This window comes from Chrysoperla carnea, chromosome 5 (assembly GCF_905475395.1).
Source record: "Chrysoperla carnea chromosome 5, inChrCarn1.1, whole genome shotgun sequence".
Taxonomy (NCBI): domain Eukaryota; kingdom Metazoa; phylum Arthropoda; class Insecta; order Neuroptera; family Chrysopidae; genus Chrysoperla; species Chrysoperla carnea.
Genome location: NC_058341.1, coordinates 49,767,213 through 49,785,051, shown reverse-complemented (window position 1 = coordinate 49,785,051; position 17,839 = coordinate 49,767,213). Strand labels below are relative to the sequence as shown.

General features: G+C 30.4%; 2 protein-coding genes across 2 annotated transcripts; one reads left to right on the top strand and one right to left on the bottom strand.

Moving 5' to 3' along the window:
* The first annotated feature begins 1,525 nt into the window (after window positions 1-1,525).
* LOC123300445 (phosphatidylinositol 4-phosphate 5-kinase 1-like) lies at window positions 1,526-4,918 on the top strand. The gene is made up of 3 exons (XM_044883020.1): window positions 1,526-1,645; window positions 3,209-3,664; window positions 4,734-4,918. The coding sequence occupies exons 1-3, from the start codon at window positions 1,537-1,539 to the stop codon at window positions 4,778-4,780; spliced, it is 612 nt and encodes a 203-aa protein (XP_044738955.1). The 5' UTR covers window positions 1,526-1,536; the 3' UTR covers window positions 4,781-4,918.
* Window positions 4,919-4,987: 69 nt separating this feature from the next.
* On the bottom strand, window positions 4,988-15,907 carry LOC123301215 (integrin beta-nu-like). Its single transcript, XM_044883950.1, has 11 exons — window positions 15,847-15,907; window positions 15,205-15,290; window positions 14,945-15,140; window positions 13,311-13,642; window positions 12,880-13,170; window positions 11,289-11,621; window positions 10,461-10,633; window positions 10,012-10,110; window positions 8,703-8,780; window positions 8,168-8,520; window positions 4,988-6,919 (listed from the first exon to the last, which is right to left on the bottom strand). The coding sequence occupies exons 1-11, from the start codon at window positions 15,905-15,907 to the stop codon at window positions 6,564-6,566; spliced, it is 2,358 nt and encodes a 785-aa protein (XP_044739885.1). The 3' UTR covers window positions 4,988-6,563.
* Between the last annotated feature and the right edge of the window lie 1,932 nt (window positions 15,908-17,839).

Genomic DNA, 17,839 nt, shown 5'->3' with positions numbered 1-17,839 from the left:
AAAAAAAACTAAAATATAATATGGTATATAGCCCCTTCGTATATTTTGAATGACATCTCGGAATCTATACACCCAATTGTTAAATGGAACGATTTTTGTATTTTTTGGCTTAAAATCATTCTGGAATAATAGTTCGTGTATTAAGTAAAGAAAGCATAGCGATTTAGGCTAGGCGTTGATATACCAGTCAGGACATTTCATTTTCCCTCTCCAGACAATTCCCCCCCCCCCCTTTGAAAAGTGTCTGATTTTAAACAATATATAAAAAAAAAATATTAAAAAAAAATCATTAAAATCGGAGCTGTTATTGAGGACTCCCTAAGAATAGCTATTTAATGCATTCCTTTATCCGACTATTCGCACCGTGCGTGAGTTTTTTTGGAGGCGTTTATATACACTACTTTAACTATAGAATTGTATAGATGCATATATAATTGTATGAATTGCATTTATCACTTACATTGAAAATTTAATATAATTGTCTCGCAAATTTAAATAAATAATTATGATAATTAACATTTCAAAAATAATATTTGTGCAATTTGATTTCTTATTTTCACAATTTGTAATGCATTAAGTTTAATTAATTCGTGTTCGAGCCTCCTTTAATGCCAAAATTTTTAACTGGAAGCGCTAGAATCGATTTTATTGTCCCTACCATGAAGGTTATAAAGAAGGAGAACGATCGCTACGTGTTAAAGCATTAACGCGTCTGTCCCTGAAAATTTGTAGAATTTATAGTTCATTTTTCAGCCACCAGCCGCGCTGTCATCAAGAAGTAGTATCTGCGAAGTTAGCTGTTTATGAGTACAAGTAGATGAAGTTAGTTGCATAATGTACAAATTGATATATCATTTCAAATTAGCGCACAACAGCCCGCTTTTATTGATACTACTTAGCGGTCGCAGCGCCTCACTTATTTTATCCATATTTCGGGGACAATATTTTCTATAGCGATCGTTCTCCTTCTTATAACCTTCATGGCCCCTACCATGACTACGCACACAACGAATATAGGGCCGGCGTCCTCTATTTTATTATTCTGTTAGAATAATTATTAATATTAGCCGGCCTTGATTATTGTACATGTGAATATTATTTTTCAATTTTTGATTTTCGGTGTATATTTGTTGACAATCGATTTTTAAATTGGTATTATTGAATTTTTTAAGTTGTACACATTAATTTTTTTGTAAATTCATTGTTGTTATACGGTATATTATGGCACCTAAAAAAAGTAAAAAGGAAATAAGTAAAGACGTAATAGGTAATGAGAAAAATAAGACAGATGTAAAAACGAAAGATGCAAAGGTAAAAGACCAAAATGAGAAAGATAAAAATATAAAAGAAAAAGATTTAAATATGAGCGATACGAAGAATAAAGATAAGGGCAATGATAAGAAAAATAAAGAAAAAAAGAATAAAGGCAAAAGTTTAAAAGCGATTAAAAAGGAAGGAAGTGATACCCTCAAAAGTGGTAAAAAGAATACGAAAAAGGAAAATTATAAAAAAGATAGAAGGGGTCATAAAAGTCAAATGGGCAAAGAAAAAAAACATATAGAATATGGAAAATTCCTAATGAAAAGGGGTGATAAATACACTGGCTATTATTATAGAAATAGCCATGGAGATGTGTTTCGACATGGTAGTTTTGCATTTATTTAATAATTATATTATAGTTAGTTTCACAATTTACACGGTTTATGAGACAAAGGCGAGGCAATTTATGCTGATCGCAACAAATCACGTAAAAAACCTAAATAAAATAATTATAAAAAATAAAATAAATTATAAATAACAAGTGAAAACAAACAATTGACTGAGTTAATTGTTGAAATACCATGTATAGACAGTGTTGATGCGCAATCGTTTGTTTTTTTGACGTCACGTAAATAACAAAAGATATTCACTTTTAAATAGACACACACACAACTGATATTCCTATATTAATACATACTATAAAATTTGCACCTAATTAACGCCCTCGTGTGTAAACAGTGATGTTTACAAAAAAATGTTTCAAACAAAAGTTTTTTATTTTATAAGGAACATTTTTTACATTTAAACTTTTGTTCTATCTCTAACGGTTTACAAGATGGGTCCTACGGACCCAAGACCCAACTGGCCTATGATACTCATTTACGAACTTGACCTCACTTTTTACGTCCTGAGTACGCTGTAAAAATTTCAGCTCGATATCTTTTTTCGTTTTTGAGTTATCGTGTCCACAGACCGACGGACGGACGGACAACCGGAAATGGATTAATTAGGTGATTCTATGAACACCTATACCAAAATTTTTTTCGTAGCATCAATATTTTTAAGCGTTACAAACTTGGGACGAAACTTAATATACTATGTATATTTCATATACATGGTATAATAATATACTATGTATATTTCATATATACATGGTATAAAAATAAAACTCGTTGTTTGGACCATGGAGATTACACTAGGAAACCGAGCTCATGCGGTAGAATTAACAAAATTTTTCAACCTATTGGTAGAAATTATTAGTATCTAAATTGGCTATTAAAGAAACCGGAAGAACTAGGTCCAATCTGATGTCAGAACATGACGTCCTCCGTCAAATTCTGCAACTTTAGTTGAAGTTATTTTTTGATTGGTTAACTACAAAACCAGATATTTAGGTGTATAAATTAAAATGACCCAACCTGTATACATATGCACTAGGTCTCAAAAAGAACTTGATTCTAAATTTTAGAACTTTATTAACTTTAATTAAAGAGAATTGAAAAAAATACACTCGAACCAGGACTTTTTGGATTCATGTCAAGCGCCCTACCAATTAGGCTATTCGAGTTCTAGACACGAATGCATTTTTTTCAAATCAATGAATTTTTTTAATTTGTTTATCCACTTATTTATTATTATTACTTGTTGTTGTTTACATTTAATCATGCATTCGTGTCTAGACCTCGAATAGCCTAATTGTTAGGGCGCTTGACATGAATCCAATAAGTCCGGGTTCGAGTCCTGGTTCGAGTGTATTTTTTCAATTCTCTTTAATTAAGATTACTAGACAAGATATTTGTCAATATTTAGTTTACGCCTGTATGTATCATATTACATCAAATATAATCGAATAGACCATGATGTAAATATCGTATACATGATTAAATGTAAACAACAACAATAAGTAATTTATTAACTTTATTTAATTAACATGTGAATCTTGTTACAGGTCATGGTATATATGAAACTAGCGATGGCCAAACTTATGAAGGTTTATGGGCGATGGATCATTTAGTCAATAATGATTCAGTAAAAATAGTTTATGAAGATGATTGCATGTACGAAGGTACCTTACAAAACTATCTTTACGATGGATATGGAACCTACACATTTTCGGGTGGTTCAAGACTTCAAGGTACTTTTCGTAAAAATAAACCAATTGCAAAAATTGAATTGATAGATCCTAATGGAAACAAATGGAACGGACAATTTTTGTCTGAACGTAATTGTATATTACAAATACGTAATGTTTTTTATCGGAATATTCCACCAAACTTAGGATTACCATCATACGAACTTCAGTTTGGCTTCGAGAACAACGAAGATGCTGCAAATCTTGAACGGACGTTACATAGTTCTTCTCAAATAATAGAAGATCAACTTGTTCCAAATAAAAGTAGATATGGTATGTCAAATTTTAAAATGTCGTCAGACATTTCATCTCTTCGGAAGTTTTAATGCTAAAATAATAAACAAAAAAGTTGGTCGCCTAAAATATTAGAATACTATATTCTTCTCAAATAGAATAGGATAGAGAAGAAGATTGCAATCATTGAAATGAGATATTTTGTAGATTGTCCATTTTTATCTTTGAAGGGAACCATCGATAGTATAATTTTAAAAATCGATGAATTTCGAAAAAAGTTTTAAGGGTATTCGGAGAATAATTTAGTCTAATTTCAAAGTTCAGAGTATCGAAAAATTCAAGGGTCAGGATATGGAAAAATGTAGGTGAATTATTTACTAAAATTAAAATTCAATTACTAGCCTTATGCAAACAATAAAATCCAAAATCCACATTTTTATACCATATATGTAATACGCAAGGTATACTAAGTTTATTACTCCATGCATATATGTAATATGCAAGGTATACTAAGTTTAGTCCCAAGTTTGTAACGCTTAAAAATATTGATGCTACGAACAAAATTTTGGTATAGGTGTTCATAGAATCACCTAATTAGCCCATTTCCTGTTGTCTGTCCGTCTGTCTGCCAAAACGATAACTCAAAAACGAAAAGAGATATCAAGATGCAATTTTTACAGCGTACTCAGGACGTAAAAAGTGAGGTTGAGTTCGTAAATGAGTAACATAGGTCAATTGGGTCTTGTAAGCCGTTAGCGAGATAGAACAAAAGTTTAAATGTAAAAAATAATTCTTATAAAAAAGTAACATTTTTTCGAAAACATTAGTGTTTAGCCGTGAGGGCGCAAATTAGGCGTAAATTTTAAAGATGAGAATATTAGTTATGTATGTGTGACTTGTACGTATGTGTAATAAGATAGAGATGTGTGTATGTGTAATGAAAACACTGTCTATGCATGGTATTTCAACAATTAACTCAGTCAATTGTTTGTTTTCACTTGTTTATTTTGAACTTCTGTTTATACAATAAAATTAAAACATAATATAAATTTTTAAGTACATATTTTATTGTCATGTTATTAATTATAATACATTTTTGGTATTACAGATAGAAACCAAGCAGACGGAAAATCGATAGACCATCAATATTTCTAGTTATAAAATTATATTTTATAAAAACGAGCATGTTCTCATCACTTATACTTGCTACACTTACCAAGGCGGATGGAGGTTTAGTGTTAATTTTGTGAATGAAAGTGTAACGTTGAAGTGCTTAAAATGAAACTGCCACAGTGCAAATTTGCTTATTACTTTCGTTACTTAAGTAACGAAAAGATACTCCAATAACTGAAAATTTTAAATTTAGCAAAATATATATGTACTATATTTTCACATCTGTTACGAAGCAAATCTTAAAAACCTGTATTCCGAAGTAGAACGGTAGAGTTCCGTGCTACAATCGTTGTACACACGAGCCCTTCCGTAGAAATATGTATAGAAAGTATCTGGAACGAGAACATACTTTTTTTTTTTTATTAATACTGTCTTGCAGAAATATAAGTCGTGTAAATTTTCGATGTATTGAAAATAAATTAAAAGAAGTGATTAAAACATAAACTTAAAAATATTTCACAATGGAGCTATCTGAAGAATCCAAGGACCAGGTATTATCATGTAAAATGCGTAAAATTATGTTGATCATACCCAATGTAGGCTGGCTAGGTTTTAAAATAGTAGACAATTACCTCTCACCATCTATGGTACGCTATAGAATACAACTGATATTTGTTTATAATCGCAGAATACATGTCGCAATCAAATAGCTTATATAGCCGTTAAATTAACACCCTTGCCTTTTAACGAAACGCGGGCGACGTTCAACTAGCGGTCTGAACGATAAGTAGCCATTCAATCAAACAGCTAGAAAAATGACTTGGATTGATAACATTTAACTACTTGCCTAGCCTATTCATTTAAATTTAGTTTCACTTTCTGCCACCTGGCCTTGAAACCCATACACTATTAATCTGACACCGGCAAGCAACAATATTGTTGGTGCTTCTCACAGTTAAATTAGTTGGCACACAAAAAATTACAATGGAAGAGTGTAGTGACAAAAAGTTGCAAATAAGTATGATACTATTAAAAAATTGTTTTCACACGGCAAGAGTTGCATTATTCAGATACAAACTATGGCCCCAAATTTCAGCAAGTTTAATTTCTTTGAAAGATATTGTCGCAAACCAGTCACCTTTCTTTGGCCAGAGATTTAAAAAATGTAGTCGAGGTTTGCTGTGAATCAGTGAATTGCAATAAATAGATGCGTTTGTTTTGGTTTTTGCGAATTGAAATGCCATGAAAGTTTAAACAAATAATATTTTAATTACTTACATGTGTACTTTGTTATTGAGTCATGTGCACTTTGTTATATTTTAAATTACGAACATAAACAATTTCTATGTCAGATACAATATATTTCTATTGTACGAATGGCGTAAGCATCAGCCAGTCAGTTCATTAAATGTTGTATTAGACGCTACTACTGAAAATCATTCAGGAGCTACGAGATGAACGGCGCCGTTTAGTAAAAGGCTAGGCTGTTAATTGAACGGCTAATTCAAGCTAATTGGCTGCGACATATACAACAAAATCAGAATGGCAACTTTACGACGAATTTTTCAATTTATAATATTTTAAAATTTTTAAGCTATTTGGACTTGATTATTTATTTAACGCATACATCGTATGCGATTGCGTGCCCTCTAAAAAACATGTTTTATGATTGGACAATTAAACCCTCTAGCGTTTTATTATCCAATCTAATTAGCGGAAAATTTTACCAGCATACTAGCATGCTGTTATATATAATAGGAACGCAAAAAAAATAGGAACCGTTAAAACATAATCTTAAAAGTATTTCAAAATTATGTTGCATCAATTAGTCGATTTTACGTAGTTCTTTTGGAACTTCATGGAAAGTATGTGGCGATTTATATAAAGGATTCATTTCAGTTTGTTCAAATTTTCTATTTTCTATGAATCGTGCATATTCAATACGATCTTTATAGGAATTACGACATTTTATAATAATTAGTGCTATGATATAGGCAATTAATAAGGCACCTAAAATCATCCAAATATTAACGTATGCTACTAAAGAAGTACCACAATTTTTTGGATATATTTTTAAATTAATTTGATTCACTTGTAATACATTGTAAGTATATTTGTATTCACAAGTTTCCTTTTTTGCATTTATCTCACGAAAAATACATACATTTTCGTTTGTAATATCTGAAAATGAAAAAAAAAAAAATTAAAAATATTCGCACGATAATTGATAAATGGTAAGTAAGCAGGTGGTCTAAATTGGAACTACTGAACGAGCGGTCCTATTCCTGTTTAATAGCACAAATTTGTATCGCCAGTTAGCGAGATTTATGTGATTTGAATTTGAATATTTTTATTGGCCTTCAAAAATGGTAAGTGCATGTAATGCAATCTGGTTATCGAAATTGAAGTTACTGAATTTGGGTGTATTTCGGAAGCTTCTGATTTTAATTAGTATGTATTATTACCGCCAGTTCGCAAGTTGCAACTAGAAGTTAAATAATAGATGACTTGTATTACGTATATGTTGTACATGTATAATATTGTGTTTTACATACCAAGTGTTTGTCAACTAATCGAATAAGTCTACACATGTATCACATATATGTAATACAAGTTGCCTTTATATTTGTTTCCCTACATTATTGTAAAATAGGTTTGGTTTATTGCACGGTACATACATATACCCAAATACATGCTTTGTAGTCAAATAATGTGTTATTTTTAGTTTTTATACCACGCAACTACAAAAATATAAAATATATTGTGTACAAGTGTGGTTATAAATTTGATAATGTAGATATCGCTCTTCAATCATCAATACTCTAACTATAGTCGTCTCTGTTCATCAAATGATTGATCTTCGATGAACTCATAATTAAATTAAAATTTTGTTTTTATATCATCGACAACCTTATATTTTTATGGTATTATTATAAACTAAAAGATTGTTTAAATATTTTAGATAGTTTTTTATCACACTCTCTGATTTTTGATATAGAAATATCCAATTGAGAAGGATAACCTATAAGATTCATCATTTTATCATCCAACTTTGAACGATAAAATAATAATAAAAAACCCGATAACCTAGGAATTTTGTGTGATTTTTGGAAACTTTGTTAATCAAAAAATGTATTTATAAAGTTTTATTGAAATCTCTAGTGTTATTCAATCCTTGCATATCTTCTTCATTTATTTAACCATTTATTGTTTATAAACAAATAGAAATATTTGCGCAACTAACACATGGTTTACGGATGATATTTGACACCTAGAAAACATATTCCACAAGGTTTTAGAAAAAAGTGAACGGTTATTTCATTTTATTTAATCTGTTACATCTTGGACTGTACTAGATATTCTAAATATTTTCTAAAAGGCAAATTAGATTTTTAAATCATAAATTTCGCTTACACGAATATACTTTACCGTTATCACTAAGCTCGATGACATTATAAGTAGTTTCATTTGTTTTACACTCATCCTTGTTTGTACCACATTGGCCATCCACAATACATTTGACACACGGTACAAATTGTGTACAGTCACCCTCGAACAATATTTCACAATATTTACCAATAAATTCAAAATTTGGTACTTTCATACAAACACATTGGCCACATTTACATTCGCCACGGCCGTTACACACTTTTGTATTTCCCTCTTCAATGCATGTATCATGCATTGAGGCACACTCACAATTTGTACCTGTGTATTCGGGCTCACAAACGCATTCACCACAATCACAAACCCCATGATTGTTACAAATTTTTCCACCAATCCTATATATAGTTAAAATAAAAAAGGATATGTAAAATCAGAAAAGTGTAGAGAAAAGCTACAACTGGAAGCACTTGGAATTAGTTCATAGGAATGATAGAAAACTGTTTGCTTGACTCCTTTAAATGCTTCTACCAGAAGCTACTTTTAGAATAGTTGATTAAAGATAAATAAATGCTTTTACCTGTCACAATCGTTACACTCACAGTAGGGGCCCGAAAATCCAGGATCACAATGGCAGGTTCCACAAATACAGTCACCTCTATTGGTAAAAATAACGTTAGTTGATAAATAATTTATTTGAAGCCATTTTTTATTGAATGTTTGATAATTGGAAAAAGCTGGAACGGACGCCGTACGAATAGATAGGAAAATGGCTTTCTGTGAAACTTTTTCAAACCACCTCCAAAATGTTCTTAGGATTGTTCTAATCAAAAGAGCTCTCATGGTCACAAAATTTTTTATCGGGTAGTTTTCGAACTTTGGGTGATCCAAGTTACACATATATTATATAGTTATTATAGCACCAAGGAACATTCAGTCAACTTAACCTAATCATAGGGGGGCACAATGCCCCAGCGGGGGAGGGTATATGTAGCCCAAAAACTACCCAATCCAGGATATAACTAAAAAATGGTTTTGAATTGCTTATTTTACCTTAAAATTGTCTTCTAGTAAGTATTTTTGGTTGCTGAGTACGAATTCGGTGTCAGATTACACCGATTCTGCCTCGTCTTCCAATAATCATGCTATTTTTGGCTAAGAATTTCACTTTTTTGATGTCTTCCGAAAATAAGGTTTGCCTGATGTCAAATTTGCCATATTACGCATAAAAATGTAAAACTAGACTTATTACCATGACAAAATTTGAAAGTGAAATTAAAATTGATTAAATAACGAAGAAGTTATAAGTACCTAATTCAAATAATTGTTGCCCAGCTCCATTTAGCAAAATAAAGTTTTGTATGTATTTCATATGTATCTCTATGGTGATATCGGACCTTGACGTCACTAACCTATATCTTCCTCTTTGTTTAATTAGGAATTTTAAACGTTCGTACTTTGCTTACTTCTATAGATTTTCAAAAATCAACTTCACTTTTCTGTCCGTAAAGTGAGAATTCTTTACCCGAAGTGATAAAAAATTTAATAAACATACCTATCATCCCATTTTTGGGAGTAATTAAAAAAAAAAACTTTTTTTTTTTGAACTTAGTCTCTAGAAACTACTAATAGCTTAAAAAATTATATCCGCATAATCCGTGTAATCTGGCATCTGATTAACTGTAGGTACTAATAACTATAATATATGTGTAGCTTTGATCACCCGTAGCTCGAAAACTACCAGTTAATAAACTTTGTGCATGTGAGAGCTTTTCATCAGAACAATACGAAAATTTGGGGGCGGTTTGAAAAAGCTTCATTAGAAGCCATTTTCCTCGCGGAATCGTGTAGAGTCCTTTATATCGGTAATTCGTATGTTGATTACTTACCGATTAGAACATTTCCATATAGATCCATTTTTTCGACACTGATCGTCAAGCTGTAAGGATGTTTCTACTGCCGAATCACATTGGCAATATTTGCCAAGCCTAAAAAAAGTAAAATTTTACAATAGCATCCAAGCCAAAAAGATGTTAAAGCAATGTGCTAGTTTTTTATACCTAGCATACTATAGGAGTCAATATTGTAAATATTTAAACTTTTTTAATAAAGCATTTAATACAGAATTGATGTTACGTCGTGTTAAGTATAAGAGAGATGTTTTGTTTACTTATTTTGACATAAAAGTCAGATTATTTTTAATACCCTACTGAAATTCGGATCACGAATCATTCGTTTCCTAAACGATTGCTCTTTTAAGGTAAGAGATGTTGTTATGAGGAATTAAAATTTTTTATCTACACAGTGGTTATATTACAAAAATACTTTGTATAGGTACCATGGTTTTTCACATTCACATAATCCACAAACTTCATTTCCATGATAGTTACAATTCGTACTATTTGCTAAAACATTATTAGGATCGTTACAATCGCAACCACATAGCATTTCAATGTCAACAACTATATTTTCTGATCCTAAATTCGCTTCATCAATAATAAACCTTTGTTTCTAGAAATAATATTACCAAATTATTATATTATCCATAATATATATTTTATATAGTTCCATAATACGTCAGGCGCGGATCCAGCCCTCAAAAAAAGTGATGGCACGGCACAGCCACCCGAAAATTGGCCAAATGCCAGTCGGAGTATGAACTCGCTCATAGTGCATTCCTACAAAGGAGATGTTGACAAAATATATGACGCCCTGACCAAGATTTTGTACAGTGTATTTGTTCAAGTGGGCAAAGTCGTGGGGGAACACTAGTACATTAGTAAACCTGTAAGATAATAGTTTGTTCGCTCGCAAAAATTATAAAAGTAAATGTGTATTTGTTTGTACAACACAGTGTCGTCTCATTTAGATTCTTAACTACTGAACGAGTTTTGATGAAATTTTTACAACTTCATTTAAATTAAACGCTAGTATGCATTTTACATTAAATAATTTTATTCAGGTGCTTACTTAGATAACAAATGCAAGCTTTCGTTTTTTTTTTCGAAAGTTCAGGGTATTTCAACAATTAACTAAGTCAATTGTTTTTTTTACTTGTTTTTTTCTTCAAACTTTTATTTAATCATTAGTCTATTTAGGTGATGGGTATGCCCATCATGCCCATATGGGTGGATCCGCCACTGTGATACGTTTAAATTATACTTACTCGGTCTTTTGGATTATTAGGGCAACTATCAAGATTAAATTTTACTTGAAACTCATAAACTTCTCCAATTTGAGCATTTTTGCAAGTGGATGTTTCCACAAATTTTCCGTTTTTCTGACCACAATTTGAATAATATGTTAGGCGTAATGGGGATGTTGAATTATCTTCTAAGTTTAATTTTGATACGATTTTTGCATATCCTTGTTTTAGTAAATGTATTATATTCGAACTATCTTCTTCTAAACGACCGACATATGTAAATTTTGGAATTAACTCATGTATTTGGTCGTAAATTGGCATAATATTTTCAGTTACAGCGAATATTACGTTTATCTGTGGACAAAATTCACGTGTTTATAGTAATAGAATTTCTGTGATACAGAATCTGAATAACTAGGGTAGATTTAACATTTTTGGTATTGTAATCATATAGTTGAGGCTAGTTTCTCTAATTACATAGAGAACTTGCGTTAATTTTTTTTGGCACAAATTCATATATAAATGAAAGAAGAAATTATTCATTTCAAGTATATTTAAGTGACGTATTTACACTCGCTGATGCAGTGAGCTAATCGGAATCACGCTAAATTCACATTTTTCAGCTTGTTTCTATGGAAAATTACGTTATAGTATATCGAAAGCAAGTTTAGAAACAAACCATTTATCATTCTGCATGTTATGTTATCATTTCTGCGTGCGGTGTCATTTTTAATTGCAAAATTACATAAAAAACAATTTAAAAATTTCTTTTTTTTAATTTTTCTTAGTAATTTTTAGTAAATTTTCGAAAAAATAAAATTAAAAAATATGCAAGTTCTCTAATCGGACTCCTCTGGTACATAGTTTTGCGTGTTATTTGTTTATTTTTAATAATTTTTTATCTTTAATTTATTACATGGGGTTCAGGAGGCTTTATCAGGGAATATCCAAATTTTCTTGGTTGTAAAAGATATGTTTTTCTAGATTGGATTTTCGTTTTTCTTGGGTCAAAATTGAAACAAAATTACTTCTCCTTTTAAAAAATGGATAAAAACGTACTCCTTTTAAAACATGGATAAAAATTATTTTCTCCTGCTCATATTAAAAATCATGCTTTTAGATCATTTTGTGTCGTAAATTTCGAAAATCGACTTAAAAATTTTGATTTGAATTAAGGTTTTCGAAATATTTAACTGCGTATGTGGTCGAATTCCAATTTACGCATGTCTGTGGGATTTTAGGCAATGTTTTGGACTGTATTTTCGTTTTACTTGTGTCAAAATTACATATATAGGAAATAACCTTTCAGAAGCCTCAATGCTAACTACTGTGGAGAATTCGACGAAGGAAAAAAGACGGTAGAAAATGTTTATCGGTGCCTAGCAAATGTAAGTTGGCGTAAGTAAATCTAGGGCAACGTTTTATGAATGCTTCAAAGTGGGCGTTTAAGATAGATTATGAGTTTTCGAATGAGTCCCATGATAATTTGTGATTTGAATGGCCATTGATCATATATGGACTTTGGATATGTTTCTACAAAAGAGTAGAATAATCAAAAGATGTAAGAAGTTAGATGTTGGACTATACTGAACATTATTTTAACTTTATATACCTTATTTTGATGAAGAATTTTATATATTTGTGAAATGGATGGATAATCCAATGATAATGCATGCGTATAAAATCCATTTTCATCTAAATGACACTTTCCATCATTTGGTTTAATAATACCACCTAATTTCCCATCACCAGCAAAATGGCATAAACTATCACTAGCCATAATTATAATTCGTCGAGTGTCCTTCAACCATCCAACATCCTTTTCACATGCAGCCACTTGCATTAATGCATCTAGCCCACCATCGACATTATCCAAGTTACCCGTAATCATATCTTGTTTTACCTAGAGAAATTTTAGATAAGTGATATTTGGCTACTTGCAACTGAGATAAGAAGTAAATTCTCTATGAAACAAATATACAACTACTAGAATCCGTTTCTTGTCTCGGAAGCGAATTACCTAATGTTAGATTTGTTTCAAACCTGTTCAATAAATTTTGCTGTGTCATTGGTCAATGATAAACCATGTTTAAAATCGTAGGGTGGTTTACACGTTAACGACTGCCCTTTGCATGGATTCTTTAAATGTTCTGGACTCATTTGAGTCCATGGCATTGTTGGTTTATCCGAGAATGTACCAAATCCCAAGCGATAATTTAATGTTAACTCTTTTAACGATTTCATAATTTCATTTCCAAGTTTAATAATTGTGTTTACATCGTCCATCATACTATAAGATGCATCAATTAAAAAATATATATCCAAAGGATAATTTTTTGCTGGACTGACTGTAATATTTATTGTAACTTCTTTATCTGAAAAAGGAATACAATTCATTAACATAAACTAACAAACTTAGAAAGAAAATAAAACACAAAATATTTTTTTATTTAAAAAAAGTCTGGATCATGTCTAAAATTATCTTGAATCAAGAGTTTTGGAAGATTCTAAATCAGACTCCTATCGCGAAAATTATTAAGACAAGAAAACTTGGATGGATTGTGTAGCCAAACTCACCGTAAACTTGAACAGAAAATTCGAATTCATGATTCAAGTGAAATCAAGGAAGACAAAATATAACTTTAAAGAGAACATTAGAAAAATAAGTCAAAGCGGAAGTAGAGATCAGTAGGGGAACTAAAAAAATTGTTTGTAAAGCCGCAAAATGAAGAAGTTTTGTTGCAGCCCTACGTCTTCAAAGTTCGAGGAAATAAATAAATATACTATAAGAGAAAAATAAGGATTACTTTCTTTACATAAAATATTAGGGATACAAAGATATTTTTATTTCTGGCCTAATTTTTGGTGTATATGATAAATGGTTTAATAGATTCTTTGTCTCGAATTCATCCAATATATGAACAAAATTAATGAAGTATCCCGCACGGTTAGGCAGGAAAATGGCTTTTTTAAACCGCCCCCAAAATTTTCATCTTATTATTCTGTTCAAAAGCTCTAGCGACCACAAAATTTTTTAACGGGTAGTTTTCGAGCAAAGCTATCTCTATGTCACAAAATTTGCACAAGTTGATTATCTATTTTTATTAATTCAGTAAAAATTCTAAGGTTTCTAAGGACTAAAATTTCTAAGGTTTGTTAAAAATAGTTATGACATGTATATATCACATGTATATCACCAAATATATTTTAGAGAAAAAAGTATGGCACCTTTTTTTATATTGTTCTGTGCAAATTTTGTGACGCAGAGAAACATATATATTATTATAGTTATAGTATATGATTACCGTGTGTGATTGTATGTGTGTTAGTTGTATTATGTTGTGCTGTCTTATTAGTTGGTGTGTTATACGATATATCATTATTAAGACGGTAGTCATATACTATAACTATAATATATGTGTAGCTTTTGTCGGTTGCTCGAAATTTACCCATTAAAAATTTTTGTGACCTTGAGAGGTTTTAATCATATGATCCGAACAACATTTGAGGGATGTTTTGAAAAAATTTTGCAGAAAGCCATTCTTTTATCTAACCGTACGGGGTCCTTTGGATTTATAGTGGAACACATTTTAAAAATGGGACATATTTCCCTATTCCAACTCTAGTTATGACAATTTGTTTTAGAAAATATTTTCTCGGTAGTACTTATTACTTACTTTTTGATAATTTGATTTGAAAATGTTGAGGTTTTAATTGAATTGTTTTTAAATTTCCATCAAGATTAAATTCACCCAATTTATCATCCCTTGTTATTTCCAGTGAACTTTTTTTTCCTGTTTGGATATATTCCTCTTCACATCCAGCTTCTAATAGATTCTCTTTTAAATTACACTTAACTTGTATATTATCATCCTTAAAATTAGATTTTTTGTTTAAAAATTAATGTTACTGAGAAAAAAATAATTTAAATTTTTACCCATTTTGAACACCAAGCACATTCTTCATGAATATCAAGACAATTAAAACACGTTGTTTGTGTTCCACAAATATTTGGAGATTTTCCTAAAAATTCCATATTTTTTTTAATAAATTTTAAACACATATTATTTATGCTAGCTTATCTAGGCGTTATCAGTCTAAATATTTATAATAATAAAAAGTTTGCTTCATAATCCGAAGATTTGCAAGTAAAAGTACATTTTTTCAAAAAATTTAGGTAAAGCCGTTGGTAAAGATGAATCTCTTTGGGCGAGTTTATTTTTAAAAGGAAAAAAAGAAAATGACTATGTAATTGAATGTAACTGATCAAATTTTATTCATTTTTAAAGGAGGCTTGCTGATTTAAGTAATATAATACGGCTTTCCAAATTCTATAAAATTTCCGGAGACTATTTCAAGTTAGTTGACACAACTTCGGACTTTAATATTAAGATCAACTGTGTTCAGTTGTTTGCATTTTCTTTATACAGACCTTGAACAAAACTCCAGAAGAAAAACTATAATTTATTGTGTTTTATTTTAAATTTAAATCCGGTTTATATAATAGGCCCATTTTTACATTTCCTTTCGATTTAATACACATAAATAAATATATACTAACGTAAATTTAAAAACATACCTAACGTAAATTGAAAATTTATAAAAATTATTAAAAATATCACATGAAACCTTGTCGGCATCTTTAATTTATAAAATAATTATTCCAACGATTAACAATCATTACTCAATGTTTAGAGGCAAAATAGATACCGATTCGGAGTTTTAATGGAACAATTTATCTTTATTTTTATATAGAAAGTGTATAGGATGATCTTTAAAATATGATCATATATATTTCTGATTACATAGCTGACGTCCGCGACTTCGTTCCGAATTTCAAGCCTATGTATCTTAAGAAACAGGAGTCTTTTCACGCCACTTTTCGCATCCTTTATCTCCTACGTATTGTCCTTTACTCCCAGTTATTTCTTTACTTATTGAACTTAGATGCGGATGAAGTGCGTTTTAGGCAGCTTTGCCGTTGTTCCAGATATTATTTTATAATTAAGAAAAAAATGTTTTCAAATCATTTTAGTGTGGCTGTAATTTTAAAATGATTTAGTTTTATAATTAAATAATTTAATTTTAATAAGCTCGACTAGAAATTTGGTTGCTTTACTAGGGCGTATTCAACGTTCGCTAACGCAACCACTCTGAGGTGCGAAACGTATTTCATCCTTACCTAAGCTCACCCATACTGTCAAAAAAATTATACTGGAAGCACCCTATATATAACGTAAATATATGTTTTAAGTGTTATCTTATCATTTAATAAAAATAAATAAATAGGTGTGCGCTTACATTTAAGGTAAAATGTCCGTAAAGTCACTTTTTTTACAGAATGAAATAAAATTTTGATTATATGTTAAGAATAATCACCCCCATGAGAATTGTTAAATTCAAAATATTTTTCTCGAGAATTAAAAAAAAAGCTTTCGCTATCAAATTTGGAACTATTTGGAATGACTACAAAGCTACTCAGCCAACGCACATCGTACGTCTTCGGGTTATATCGGTTTATCATATACATATCATATATGTATAAATTATACTTACTACATTGTTCGTATAACAGACAAAGCATCTATTGTTTGCAATTGACAATAATCTGAAGAACACAGCACACTATATAACACTTAAAGAGTACCAAATGATTAAAACTGGCACATTTTAAATTATCAATTTTGTTCAAAAATAACTTAATTAAACAAGAATTTTTTTGTACTAAGAAAACGTTTCTTGACCATCTCGTTAAAACGATAAATACAAAAAACAATTGATAAATGTGCAGCTTTGTATGTATAATTCGTATATGTATACATTTGAAATATGTATAAGTATAATGTAAAGTTATCCGCCTGTTGTTAAACTAGAGTACGTACATAGCAGCATGCTTTTATTAACTTGACTATAACGGACATTATACCCTAAGTATCAGCAACGGTTGAATTCTAAAAATTCAAACTCATGTATTTTGTTATCAATTTAAACAGAACGAAGTATCTCATCCTAATGAATAAATGATACCCTCCGCCCTAGTATTTAAAAGAACTGTTATAACTGTATATACGAAATTCATCTTTATAATAGATCTTAAGTTCAGGGTCGAATTAAGTCTTTAGCGATTTTTTGAATACTATACTTTGTAATAGAAAGTCTTTTTATAATGCAGAAGTTCATTCATTTAGCCATTATATTTGGACCTCATATGTATTTTTGTGTATTATGTAGGTATGTGCAAGGCCTCGATAGGCTCAGAGCCGGATTAACATTGTCGAGGTCTCTAGAAAATGCAATTCTTGGAACCCCTTTTCAGCCGTTTGAAGATCATCCACTCCTTTCAAGTTAATGAAGGGATGTGATTAAAATGAGACGCGGGTGTTTTAATTTTAACTTTATTCTTGTTAAATGCAATAAAAAATGAAAACAAACAATTTTGGCTGAGTTAATTGTTGAAATATTCTGTATAGAAAGTGTTGAATGTCGGTGACTGCATTATTTTGTATAAATTATTTTTTTATAACTTTTTTTTCGTTTTTCGAAAATATTTCATAAGAGCACTTGATAAGCAT